Source organism: Dicentrarchus labrax, unplaced genomic scaffold, assembly GCF_905237075.1.
Source record: "Dicentrarchus labrax unplaced genomic scaffold, dlabrax2021, whole genome shotgun sequence".
Taxonomy (NCBI): Eukaryota; Metazoa; Chordata; class Actinopteri; family Moronidae; genus Dicentrarchus; species Dicentrarchus labrax.
Genome location: NW_026136711.1, coordinates 18,092,243 through 18,105,385, shown reverse-complemented (window position 1 = coordinate 18,105,385; position 13,143 = coordinate 18,092,243). Strand labels below are relative to the sequence as shown.

Here is a 13,143-nt window from a genome sequence, read left to right as displayed (position 1 = left end):
AGACAAAAACTTATCTATCTTAATAAAATGAAAAATAAAATACTCGTATAAGTTGTTTGTCAGCATTCTGTGATTCTATCTGAGTCTGAAGAAGACCGGTAGTTATGAGGGTGGAGGATACAGAGAAGGAAATGATGTCAGGTTACAAGACCAGTGGGGAAATATGTTTCCCAAGGGGAAACCATCATGTGACACCCAATGCCAAGAGTTGACAGCCTTTTATTTTAACCAAAAACTATACCAAATATTCTGTTTGTGTGGACTGAAAACATACTCTTGGCACTCCATGGCATGATTGCCTTTTATCTACTCCTTCATTGTCCAATGAGCCAAACCTCTTCTCCACCCTCTCTTCTTATGAGACTGCTCATCTATCTCTCTCTGACTCATTCCCTCAAATGGTTACCACTCCTCCTTATTCACCCAGCGGAGAGATTACAGGCCAGAACAGATGAGATGAAGTGCACAGCAGTGCTGAGATATGGACCTGCAGTCCACAGCAGACAGAGAAGGGGAAGATGACATTGTGCTGAAGTGCAAAAATTTTAGCTAAGTGTGTCATAGTTTTATGCCAGACCTCACAAGGTGTTTCATACAATCTGGATATGGACCATAGAGTGATTGTAAGAGAGATCATTAATAGATATTTACAAAGCCAGAATAGTTTTCAAAAGCCAAACGGCAGCACAGTGTCCTTGCTGCTACGTCCTTGCAGGAGCAGTCAAACCAACTGATTAATGATCCAGGAGTAAGAAACACACACAAAGGCGAGCAGGTACTTTGGGAATCAATTCATCACACTTTATTTTGTGTGACCCCAGCTGATGTAGTGGCTAGAGAGCAGCACAATACTCTCAGCACAAATGTATGAGTGTAGTATAGAACACATGCACGCACGCACGCACGCACACGCGCACACACACACACACACACACACACACACACACACACACACACACTCTCAGGTAATGGCCTTACCAGACGAACGCGGCTAAAAAATCAAAACCATCGTTTCTGCAAGGGCTTTATTGGTGTGAGTGAGATTGAGGAGAGACTCAGTTTGTGTGTGTGTACAAGTTATAGGGATGCTGTATGATTATCAGGAAGATTTTCCCCTTCTCTTATATTTTTTTACACTGGATGTAATTAAATCAAAGAAAGCATCTGACTTCTGCAGCACAGGGTGAAGGACATGTTTGGGTTATCCCATGCTATGTTTAGACATACTGAGGACGCTTCATTAAGTGTGGGGTCACTAGGCCATCCCTCTAAAGGCTTGCAGGTGCTGGTCGAACTGGTCAGCCTTTTCTTTGGCTGTAAGAAGCTGCTTTTCACACCACTGAACCAAAGCCTGCTGCAACATCTTCACACGCAAGCCATGGAACTGCGCAATCTGGGAGAAACACAGCAAATGCATGTTAATACATACAGTCAACAAATGGGATGCCGCACAGTACCCTTAAGATGGGTAAGTGTGAACACAGAGAATCCATGAATTTGATGTTTTACCTCCTGTTTAGCCACTCCACAAATGTGATCAAACTCTGTCTCTGCTGCTTTCTTCACCTCCTCCATCTGATGGATATTGAGAGCATGTCATCATCATCATATACTTGGTCTTCATCAGCAAGAATAGACAGACTATACTTGCAACTAATGTCTTCAAAACATTCCAGCAGAATGTTACTGACATCTGCTGGTCACAACAAGGCATGTACATCTGAGCTAGTGTCACTGTGTTCTTATTATACGGGAGTGCAGACACTTACAGCAGCCTTCTTTACAGGTTTGGCCTTCTCTGCATTCCTCCTGGCGGTCTCTAACTCCACTAGCTTACAGGTTCTTCTGAAGAGCATTTCCTGCATTGGAAATAATAAATAAATAGATAAACAAATAATCACGTTGCACACAGGAATATTAGTGAGACCTTTCAGTGTCACGTCATACGTCAATAGAAGGCTAAGATTCAAGGTGGAGAGACAACGTACATAAGATGAAGAAAAAAAATTACTTAAAAACTAGGCTACACACCTTTTCTGCCTCCTGGTAGCGTGACTCCAGATCCAGGCCTACTCCAAGAGTGTTCACGTTGTTTTCAGCAACACTTGTCATATTTTTCTGCCAACACACAAATATGTCACTTGCCATGATTTATTGCTTTGTATTTATATTACTACTATTACTTTTACTATTAATTATTCTATTTCTATAAGGACAAACAGCTTACCATCATAGAATTAAAGACTTCTGATAATTTTACACAAGCCCTGAAAAAAAAAAAGTGCTTCATTTTCAAATGACACTCATTTATAATACCTTGTATGCAATGTTCAGATGCATTAACTTTAAGTACATATGATACTGGCATGGGACCAACACTATTATTGTCTCACTTAGAGAAGGCCTGTTTGTCAGGATCCTCCCCTTGTTCCACACAGAGCTGCAGAGCAGCTGAGAAGTGCCCACAGGCCACTGCTATTTCTGCAAACAAAACACATAGAACACATATTAACATCAGACTTGGGACAAATACAGTAAAGTCCAAACAATGCCAACTGATTGGCACTTCTTGTCTCTCCCAAACTTATAAATAAAAAACAGCTGTTTTCTTACTTTGCTCAGTTAGCACCACATCCAGGAATCTCTGCAAGAAAAACGAAAAGGTTAAAGAATCAAACAAGAGTGTATTTGGTTCTGAAAACAAACAGGTGAGTCACCTCAGTTGCAGTCTTGGTACAGCCAGTTAAAACAAGGTTATGATCCCGTTCAGTTTGAAAGAACTCATCCACATCCTGCAGACACAGATATTATGGCATTAAAACCTAACGTGCAGGTATAGAGGCTATACATTTCTGTTTGTATGAGTCCCAGTTGTGTACCTTATGGCTTTCTTTCCTCATCTCTACCACAGCTTGACTCAGTCGGTTGAAAATGTTTTTCCTTACTCTCTGTCTGCCTGGAGGCTACAAGGACACAAATAAACACTTTCAACGTTAATACTGTTTAAACACAATATATTAAATCTTCCCAACATGTGAGGAAGCCTATAAGACAGACACACTGTGTTAACGACAAAGTGAAACTCTAATCTTTAGTGCCAAATCAATATTGTCTCAGCATTAGAAAATGGGTATTGGGTACATAAGTTTCAGAATTAACACGTACACACATTTGTTGAACATCCATAAATGTTTTTTTGTCCATGCCCCAACAAACTGTGGTTGTGCTTGTTATACAGCATTCCACACACAATGACAATCTGTCTCGATCAGACAGGAAAGTATTATCATCCATACCTGAAACAACCTGACACAAACTCTTTTATACAGTGAAGAGGCAGAATTACTCAGTGTGCATGTACCTGCATACATACATGCATGCCTGATACAGAGTTGAAATAATCCATTGCTTTGTAAAATAACAACATAATAACTTTTATCTGTATTAACTCCATCCTGTGTCTCATCAATCAATCAGTGTAAAACTGAAAAACACTTCCTCGTTAAAGGCTACAGTCTGACAATAGCATACTGTATTATATGCCTCTAAAAAAAAGGTTTAATGGAAACAGATTAACCTTGATGTTACTTGCAGGCTGAGAGTTTGTATTCTTATTTATAAAGCACTTTTCTAGTCTTCCTACCACTCAAAGCACTTTATAATACATGTCTCATTCACCCACATTCATATACTGATGGGACAGCCTTTGGGAAAGATTTGTGCTTCAGTATCTTGTCCAAGGACAGTTCAACATGCGAACAGGAGGGAGCCGGTGTGGGAAATTTCTGAGCTATGTATGGGCAGAAAACTGTTAGATAAGCCAGAGTTGTATAATGAATTAATCAGCCGAGGCGGAATAAATGACCATAACAGTGTTGGAAAGTGAATAGAATATATTATGTAACGTGTACGTCTCAATACTCTGTAGAGTCGTATAATCATAAAGTAACACTTGTAAATGTATAGTTTGTAGTTATACCTGCCAACAAGGATGTGTTATTGAAAACAGGAGAGCTGTGAGAGCTTTGTGTGTGTGTCATCATCTGCTCCTAACATTACCCAGCGTGTACTCCAGCACAATGGTGGCATGTGACGAACAACCCGGTCAACACAACCTGCAGCACTTAGATAGGGGCAGGTTTTGTTAATTTGGAGACCAAGCTGAAGATGTAAGTCTGTGGCCCATTGTCAGTGTCTCAGAAATAGATATACCGTGTGTTGGGAAAGAAACTGTGAATGGTAATGGAAAAGGTAGTAATGACAGTATAAGAAACCCTGTCATTTTCAGTTGTGCTTAAGAAATCTCAGTTTGTTGTATTTTTAGTTGATACAATTAACCTACAGTGGACTGAAGAAATCTGCTCTCCTCTCATGATTTCATAGTGTAGTTAAAACATTAAAACCTCACTGCTTTGTGAGGAAGAGAAAAAAAAACACCACCTCCAAACCAGACAAAAGTCCACCTATAAGTTCAGGAACAGCCTTCTATAAAGTCCACATTATCACTGATAAAATGTGACCATAACTTATTGAAGACACAACTGGTGTATCAAGTTAAATGTTGTCACATGTTAAGTTGACCTCCATATATTTGGAGCGTACTATATTTGTCACATGAATCCCTCCATTTTCTCTTCTGAAACAGTGTCAGTGAACGTTTAACCATTTATTATCTGTCTCTCTCGTAAAAAGGTATCACATTGCACCCTTTTGTAACATAAACTTCTTTATGATTTAAAAAACAAGTAAAAGTTGTGTCCACTTACATCTGAGCTTGTCAAGAAGATCTCCAAAGCTTTATTTTTGCAGAGTATGCTGTGTGCAGCGATCTGCTGGAGGAAGTTTTCCAGTGCTTTACAGTATGGCTGCCACTCTTCTAAACCAAGGAAACCTGCAGAAAAAACATCAACATTTTAAGCCTAACACTTATCACACATAATATATCACACTCTTGCTGTACAACCAAATAAAATGGGAAATATATTTGGTTTATTTTACTTTTAAATCTTTCAGTTATTTGTTTTTACGGTAGTCGTCTTGGTCTACTCACCAAGCTGCTTCATAACTTTGGCAGATGCATTCACCTGAGCCTTTGCAGGAAGAGGAGGAAACTTGAAGAAAAAAACAATAGTATATTTTTATTACTGCCCATATTGTGTTTCCTTCTATTGTTTTTTTTTTCCTAAACCAGACCTTTATTTAATTATGTGCCTGGCTCAGGATAGGCACTTAAATTTTGTTATTGCTTTTTGAACTGCGCAGTGCTTGTATTTACAGTATGCAAACCTTATGTCCTGGATCAACTATTACTTCGAATTTGCTTGTGTAACACTTTAAAAACACACTCATACTAGGAAGTAGCATACAAAAACGACTTCCTAATTTTCTTAAATTTCTTGAGAAATGTATCAAATCATACCAAAAAGCTTCTACGTAATTTTCTACAGTACTGAGACAGCTGGAACACTAGTAATACTAAAGTAAGCTTCCTGCTCACAAAGGAAAGAAGGATGTAAGGAAGGGAAAGGAGGAAACATTTTTAAAAAATAAAAAAATACTCCCCATAACTTGAATGGCAGCAGTAGCGAGTTAGTGTATTAAGTAAACAACTAGATTTTTTATAGTCTAAGTTACAAAACTTAAAAGACAGGAGACAGTTCGAAACAAGATAACATAAAGCTAATCCTCCTCCTCCTTATTGTCAGAAAAGTGTGCATTAGTTTAGGTGGCAACAGATGAAATAAAGTACTGACTATGACTCCCTGTATCCCGGGCACATCCTCCTGAGAGAACAGGTGCTGTTGCAGCCATTCAAAATCATCATAGGTCCGGTCCACATGGTACTCCCCTGTCCCAGACAGCTGGCACGGACAAGAGACAACATGTCTGTCTTTGCAATATCACAAAAGACCCATCTTAGTGGTTTACTGCATTAATGTAGATCTAATGTTAGCAACGCTTGCAGCAAATAACAAGAAAGTGAATCATTTTCTTACCTTCTGGGATACGATAATGAAGGTAAGTGTGTCCCCTTCTTTCAGCACCTCTGTTACCTTAATGTTATCAGCATGGACACTCAGAGTAGGTGTCACTTCTTTTACCTCTTCCTGTAATACAAAATGTGGCTATTATCAATAAAATAGCTGGGAGTGAAAAACTTCACTTAGCCCACACTGTACATATGGATATCTGCCTGGTGTAAAAAGCCTGTCACATGACACTCAAGAGGTTGTCAGAAAGAACCTTTTCAAGCAAACTTACCATCATTGTCAAGTTTGAAAGTCAATGTTTCCAGTCTGTAGTTTCTCTGCTTTGTAGAATGTTTAAATATCCTTTTATCCCGATAAAAGTGCATAAAGCTGTAAAGATCGTTTGTCTTATGATGGCTTTAGTGCACTCACGCTCCAACTGCTGAGCAGGCACAGGATATCCTCTGGGTCAAAGTGCACACTGGTCCTGGAGTATGGAGTAAATGGAGAAAAGCAGTGCCAATTCTAAAGTGCTGGCGCAGGGAAAACGATGAGTAACTGGTGTGTTAGTCAGTAACTCAGGACCTTCGACACACCCACACAGGAAAAGTGGCATAACGGTCCAATCAGTTCCCCCAGCTGTCAACCCTGCAACCCCACAACCCTGTAAACAATCACTAAACTTAGAAGTTATCCTATTAAAAAGGCAGTATGCACACACTTACCTAAGAGTCAATTTAGCTGGATTTCTACATACTGAATACAAGACAAAGATACTGATATGACAATTTAATATGGAGACTTTATTATCAATACAAGACGATACATTCAAACACAACAGTCATACAGGATACAGGACAAATATACCGGATATCTAATAGTGGTGATCTTCTTCATATTCATCCCCATCCCCAAAATAAAAGCTGAAGCCAGGCTCTTCAAAAGTGTAATGTTCATATAAGCCATCTTCATCCTCCCCATCCGGATGAAAGCTCCAGTGGAAGTATGGCTCCTCCACAAAGGGACTGTCATCGAAGTTGTGGAAGAGGTCTGCAAAACTGAAGTGGAAGTTTCCCTCTTGTTCATCCTCAGGGTCAACAGAGGCGTCATTATTTAGGAAAGCCTCATGGCCCACGCTGTCATACAGCCTCCTCTTCTCCTTGTTGGAGAGCACCTTGTAGGCTAGGAGAGGAGAAAACAGGGCTGAGACAGAGCAATGCAAGTAGACTAAGGTACAAGTTCATAAGGTGCAGGGTATCCACTTATTTTCTGTCTGCACTGGGTATACCTACATATAAATCCCTTCTGATGTGCATTATCCAGTAATGTTCTGCAAACGAAACTCTCTAAAGATAATATAACGATCTTTACTGCCTGAATTCAAGCTGCAGAACAGTGGCATAAACCACAACCACCAACTGACACACCTAAACCACTGATTAGGTCCACCTAGCTAAAAGCAATTCAGTCTGATGCAACAGCCAACCCTAACTTTTGGAAGGTCATAATATTGAGTTGAAAAATGCAACGCTGTTAAATTGTATTGCATCCTTGTATACTATGTTTTTAATATCGCCCAGCCCATTTATAGCAACCATAACAATACAGTTGAATCTGTAGTGTTGACAAAAGGCAAATTAGGGTTGTCTATTAAGTATAAAGAGAGCATCTGTTTTGAAAGTGACTGTATTTCACTTGTGTAAACTGCATATACAATATAGATTAGGCTACACTATAAAAAAAGGTTCAGTTTGTTGCAGGCACGTTTTACCTTCAGCAATCTCTCTGAAAGTCTTCTCTGCATCCGCGCTCTTGTTCTTATCGGGGTGGTGCTTTATGGCCAGTTTGCGGAAATTCTTCTTTATCTGGTTGTCAGTTGCGGTTTGCTCAACATTGAGAGTATCATAGTAATTTCTGCTTGTCCCAGAGGCAGCAGGCAGGAGTTCAGATAAGCAGAGCTGCAGGACCACGCAGACTTGCATCCAGTGTGAAACACCTTGCACTGCCATGCTGAGCACGGATGAGGAACTGACACAACTGTTAGACACAGGAGTTACCTGGAGTGCAGCTATCTTGCGGTGTGACAGCTCATCTTCATGTGTAGGCTACATATAGCTATCGTGTCTACACGTCAGCAGTAGCAGCTACAGGCTACTGTTGGCTTACACTTGGCACACGAAATAGTTTACTGACAGCTTTGAGACACAAGATGTTACGCCCATTTTGAAGTAACGCCCAAAACGTGGTAGAGAAAGTTTATAAAATGAAATTGCTCACTCATAGCTCACCGTCGTTTAGCTATAGGACAGCCACTGTGTCTTCTATGCAACTTGTTAACCGTGTAATAATTCATTTACCGGCGAAAAGGCAAACCAAAATAAACATATTTCAGCGTCATTCGCTATAATCGCCACTAGAGGGCGGTAAAAACAAACACAGTGAGGAAAACGGAGAAGAAGAGCCTCGGCTTCTTCGTTGGTGGTAAAAGATGCATTGAGAGATGTGGTAAACAGCACCGGGGCCTTGAAGAACTGCCTAATGAACACACCCCTGATCATTGGTGTTGTGAGCGGAGATAACGGTGTGAAATTCAGTGGCTTTGATGCGACGAGTTCCTGCGTGGAGTTCGTCGTCTCGCACTCTGGATCCTGCTCATATTTTCAATTTGGTAAGAAAACATTAGCATTTAGCCAGTTAGCCAGATAATGCTCGCTAGCTTGACGGTACGACGGATTGGTAGCAGCACTTTAGACGTAACGATACTTCCTCAGGTATATGAGACGACATATTGTGCTTTATCTACATAAATGTAGCTTCGAGTGATAGTTACAGCGTCGGCTGCTGCTCACTAACCAGTGACAACAACAACAACAACAACAACAACACTACCAGTACTACTTAATATTTACCAGGTGTTGTCACGTGCTCATATTTCAGCCCTCTCCTTATCCAGTTAAAACATATTTAATGACTTCCGGTAGTTTCATATATCCCATAGCGTCATCTAAAGCTCGTGTTTTACTTTGGGATTGTGTTTTTATCTTGCACATATTTAGTTGGTTGCATTGCTCCAAAGAAAAAGTTATTTATGATGTGTTACCCTGTGTGTGTGTGTGTGTGTGTGTGTGTGTGTGTGTGTGTGTGTGTGTGAATGTTTGCCAGGTCACGTCAACCCCCTCCCATACACATGAGTGCCGTTTTCTCCTCGCGCTGGGCCGAGCGCCATGCCTGACCGGGACACTTCCTACCTGTCAGGTGGTGGTGGGAGTGCTGGTATTCTGGGTGAGGAAGGGGGACCTGTGTCTGGTTTAGCAGGGGGCTCGGCGGAGGGCAGAGGAGGTTCAGGAGGAAGTGTTGGAGGCAACGTCTCTGGCTCTGCGAGCATGGGGGGAGGAGGGGCACTTGGAAATGGCAACAGCTGTGGGAACGGTGGAGGTGGAAGCCAAGGTGCAGGACTGGCGCTGGACGGTGTCTGCAGGGACTTCATACGCAATGTCTGCAAGAGAGGAAAGCGCTGCCGCTTTAGACACCCAGACTTTAATGAGGTGCCAGACCTCGGGGTGCAGAAGAACGAATTCATCTTCTGTCACGACCACCAGAATAAGGAGTGTATGCGCGCCAACTGCCGCTTTGTCCACGGCTCTAAAGAGGACGAGGACTATTACAAGAAAACAGGAGAGCTACCCCTCAGACTAAGAGGGAAAGTTGCAGCACGACTGGGCCTCTCCCCCATGGATCTCCCCCATAGCCGTGGGGAGGTCCCTATCTGCAGAGACTTCCTGAAGGGAGAGTGCCAGAGGGGGAATAAATGTAAATTTCGCCACGTCAAAAAAGACTATGAATATGAGCCTTCCAGGGTTGGAGTGGGTGGTGTTGTGGGGCCTGGCGCCAGTGGAATGGTGAATCCTGGGGGAGGCATAGGTGGTGGAGGAGGAGGTGCCTGTGGAGGAATGCAGGGACTTGTGGGAGGTGGAGGTGTAAGTAATATGATGGGGATGGGTTGCCCTAGCCTGGGTGGGTGCAGAGATCCAGGTATCTCAGGAGTTGGGGGAGTAGGTGGAGGTGGGATAAGCGGTTGTCTGTCCATAAGTTCTGCAGGTCAACGGCGTTATGACAGGAGCGCATGCTCAGTGTATGACCCTCTGCTTGAAAGTGGGCTGTTTGATCCTGGCTCCCTAGAGGCCTCTATGGACCACACTGCTCTACAGTTGAAGAGGCGGCGGTTGGAGGGGCTGCGCCTGACAGATGGGAGTGGAGTTGGGCACTATGAGCTGGGAGTTCAAGCGACCTTGCCACCTCGTCCTCTGGAGTATAGGTTCCTGGAGGAAGAAAACTCCCTGCTGAGGAAGAGAGTGGAAGAGTTGAAGAAGCAGGTTAGAAGGAGAAATGGGAAAAAAAAACATGAATTGGATTTCTGATAAATCTTTTTTTTTATAAATTATAACGGACTGAAAAACCTTTCCCACATAAATAGTATTTCAGACATTTTTGTATTTATCATGAAATATGAGTTGTCTTTTTTAGCAACTAATACCAGATGCAGTGGTGTGCAAAGTAACTGCCACATTTGACGGTATAATGCAGTTCAGTACAATGTGTTAACAAAGTCAAAGTCTTAACAAACAGTTGAATTTGAAGATCAACAAAGGTAGAATTTATTGTAGGCTGTTGTATCTGATTGCATTATATTGTCAAGTGTACACTGTACGCTTTCTGTACTGAATTAATTATAATGGTCATTTCACATGACACTATCATGAGATTATTATTATTATTATTATTATTATTATAGTGTCAAATTCAACTTTGGTCATAATGACTTCAGTTGACTTCATATATCTCGCTGCCAACTCGCAGGAAAAGTAACGTTTCTTTGGCGGCTGCACAGGAGATAAAGTAATTAGTCAATCAATTAGTTGATCAACAGACACTACTATATTGATAAACGACTGACTCATTTTTAGTACAGATCTCAAATAATTGATTAATGTTTTCATTTTTGACCATATAAATTGGAAGTTCACATACATAATTGAATAGTTGATGAAAAATAAGCATTAGTTTGTTACCTGATCACAAATTGTTATTCCCTGGCCTGTATTTAAATTAGCTGTCAGTTTCAGAGTGATAGCAACTTCTACATCCTACTTTTTTGCTGACATTTGGTTGACAGGCTGTACTGGAAGAAAGAGGCGTGTCCAAGCTATTTATTCAACAACAAAATGTAAAAGGTCAACATGGACCAACTAGTGGTTGAAGAACGTTTTATTTGCAGATGAAACAATGTTTTAAAGCAGTAGTAGGAGACTTGTAAAGAGATAGCAGCATGTGAGATTAATGCTGTAATGAATGCGCTCTGGAGTTTCTGACTTAAACAGGATCAACTGCATTTTTACCACAGAAAAGCATTGCATGTTATCCCTTTTTATTTTTAAGCAGCAGTGACTCTAAACAAGAGATTGATCAAACCTGTTTTGACTCCAAAGAACAGCCGACTTGGAAAAGATTTTCCTTTCACAGTCACCTGACTGAAACCACAATGAATCTGTTCAGGAACATTTAAAAAAGGAAAATGCATCATCATAAGACACAGACGCAGTACACAGAAGTGTATTTGATCATTCTGCATAAATATATAGAATCAATTATAGTTGGTGGACATACGGTGTTACTGATAATATGTTAAGCCTTTTTCTTTTTAATGTAAAGAAGCTATAATGTATTTAATATAGTTTTAAATATATAATTTTACTGTAACTTATGGCACTTTTTTGCAACTCATTCCATGGACCCTTTTTCCTTCCTCTAATCTATTCCCCGTGTGTTTCTCAGGTTTCAAATCTCATTGCCACAAATGAGGTCCTTCTGGAGCAGAACGCCCAGTTCCGAAGCCAGGCCAAAGTCATGACGCTGTCCTCCACTCCTGCACCCACTGAGCAGAGTCTGGCACCCCCTGTGGGTGCAGTAAGTTCCTACAATCATGGCATTGCCCAGACTCACACTACCCTGAGCAGCGCTGGACTGCAGCCTCGGCCTGTCACGCAGCAAGACCTGGTAGCTTCTACCGGCGCCCCCGCGGCGCCCCCGTCTAATGCTGCCCCACCTTCAGCCCCTCCACCCCACCTCAACCCTGAGATCACCCCCCTTTCAGCTGCCCTTGCACAGACCATTGCTCAAGGGATGGCACCACCTGTTTCTATGGCACCCGTGGCTGTATCTGTGGCCCCGGTGGCAGTGTCCATGACGCAGCCTCTGCCTGGCATTACCATGAGTCACGCCACCACCCCAATGGTGTCGTACCCCATTGCAAGTCAGAGCATGAGGATCACCACTCTGCCTCACTAACTGATTAAGTGCAAGACTGTAGTACACACAAGTCAGACTGTAGCATCCTTAACATGGATTTTTAATTTTTATTGTCTTATTTTATGTTTATGAGACTCAACTGACGGCAGATCAGTGACTGCCTGTACCGCTAACAGTGAGGTGTAGGCACTTGTCCACCAGAGGGCAGGATAGAGACATTTTCAGTCTCCTTCACTCTGTGTTCTGTGGCAACATCACAAATACATTTCCCACAGACTGACTGATCTGTGAACAGCCTTTGTACCAAAGGGATCTTCTCAAAAATGGCAACAAACTGCAAATATGTGAGGTCATCCACAGTGTTGAATTCATTTCTTCAAGACTGTTGTGCCGTCCTTGTGGGGATAATGGTGACTGGAAGCTTGTGTTTATATTTTGTGGGTTGCTCTGGTGTAAATTAACTTTGGTACTTTGCACATTTAAAAAAAATAATAACAAACCCTCAACAATGAATCTTGTGTTGTCTGTCTCTTTGTTTACATCTGTCTTCTGTTCACACTTGTATATGCACAGAAGGTAAGATAAAAGCCACGATCAGAGAGAGAGAGAGAGAGAGAGACAGTTTCTTGTGGCAAATGCTCATGTTGACATCCCACATAGCTTGGGCTGTTTAGGTGGAGTCGCATTGTGTAAACTTTAATATAATAGCCTCTGCTTCTTCAGTATCCTCACATCCGTGTGGCTGTTTAAACAAGAGGAATACATGTGGTGTTTGTGTACCATAAGCACTGGGAGGCATGGCCGGGGCCTGTGTGCTCACACCGGATTTAGGGATTGGGGATAATGCCCAGTCTGCTGTTTTTAAAAC

The 13,143-nt window shown here is 41.7% G+C and overlaps 3 protein-coding genes across 3 annotated transcripts; 1 reads left to right on the top strand and 2 right to left on the bottom strand.

Annotated features, from left to right (window-relative positions):
- Positions 1 to 1,010: 1,010 nt before the first annotated feature.
- Positions 1,011 to 6,525, bottom strand: si:dkey-28n18.9 (uncharacterized). The gene is made up of 14 exons (XM_051414370.1): positions 6,262 to 6,525; positions 5,997 to 6,107; positions 5,754 to 5,861; positions 5,051 to 5,111; positions 4,767 to 4,891; positions 2,880 to 2,963; positions 2,718 to 2,792; positions 2,614 to 2,644; positions 2,394 to 2,481; positions 2,228 to 2,267; positions 2,032 to 2,118; positions 1,770 to 1,859; positions 1,510 to 1,575; positions 1,011 to 1,393 (listed from the first exon to the last, which is right to left on the bottom strand). The coding sequence occupies exons 1-14, from the start codon at positions 6,265 to 6,267 to the stop codon at positions 1,256 to 1,258; spliced, it is 1,110 nt and encodes a 369-aa protein (XP_051270330.1). The 5' UTR covers positions 6,268 to 6,525; the 3' UTR covers positions 1,011 to 1,255.
- A 226-nt stretch (positions 6,526 to 6,751) lies between these two features.
- Positions 6,752 to 8,258, bottom strand: LOC127371521 (dnaJ homolog subfamily B member 9). The gene is made up of 2 exons (XM_051414373.1): positions 7,741 to 8,258; positions 6,752 to 7,151 (listed from the first exon to the last, which is right to left on the bottom strand). Exons 1-2 carry the CDS (start codon positions 7,976 to 7,978, stop codon positions 6,844 to 6,846), a joined length of 546 nt encoding a protein of 181 aa, XP_051270333.1. The 5' UTR covers positions 7,979 to 8,258; the 3' UTR covers positions 6,752 to 6,843.
- A 196-nt stretch (positions 8,259 to 8,454) lies between these two features.
- On the top strand, positions 8,455 to 12,788 carry zc3h10 (zinc finger CCCH-type containing 10). The gene is made up of 3 exons (XM_051414364.1): positions 8,455 to 8,637; positions 9,132 to 10,342; positions 11,802 to 12,788. The coding sequence occupies exons 2-3, from the start codon at positions 9,194 to 9,196 to the stop codon at positions 12,312 to 12,314; spliced, it is 1,662 nt and encodes a 553-aa protein (XP_051270324.1). The 5' UTR covers positions 8,455 to 8,637; positions 9,132 to 9,193; the 3' UTR covers positions 12,315 to 12,788.
- Positions 12,789 to 13,143: the final 355 nt, after the last annotated feature.

Coding starts and splice junctions, on each gene's coding strand:
- si:dkey-28n18.9 (XM_051414370.1), bottom strand. Junction 2,645..2,717: donor GTACCAAGACTGCAACTGAG/GTGACTCACCTG, acceptor TTTTTCTTGCAG/AGATTCCTGGATGTGGTGCT. Junction 1,576..1,769: donor AACCTGTAAAGAAGGCTGCT/GTAAGTGTCTGC, acceptor AATATCCATCAG/ATGGAGGAGGTGAAGAAAGC.
- LOC127371521 (XM_051414373.1), bottom strand. CDS start 7,978: ATGGCAGTGCAAGGTGTTTCACACTGGATGCAAGTCTGCGTGGTCCTG. Junction 7,152..7,740: donor TTTCAGAGAGATTGCTGAAG/GTAAAACGTGCC, acceptor CTCCTCTCCTAG/CCTACAAGGTGCTCTCCAAC.
- zc3h10 (XM_051414364.1), top strand. CDS start 9,194: ATGCCTGACCGGGACACTTCCTACCTGTCAGGTGGTGGTGGGAGTGCT. Junction 10,343..11,801: donor TGGAAGAGTTGAAGAAGCAG/GTTAGAAGGAGA, acceptor TGTGTTTCTCAG/GTTTCAAATCTCATTGCCAC.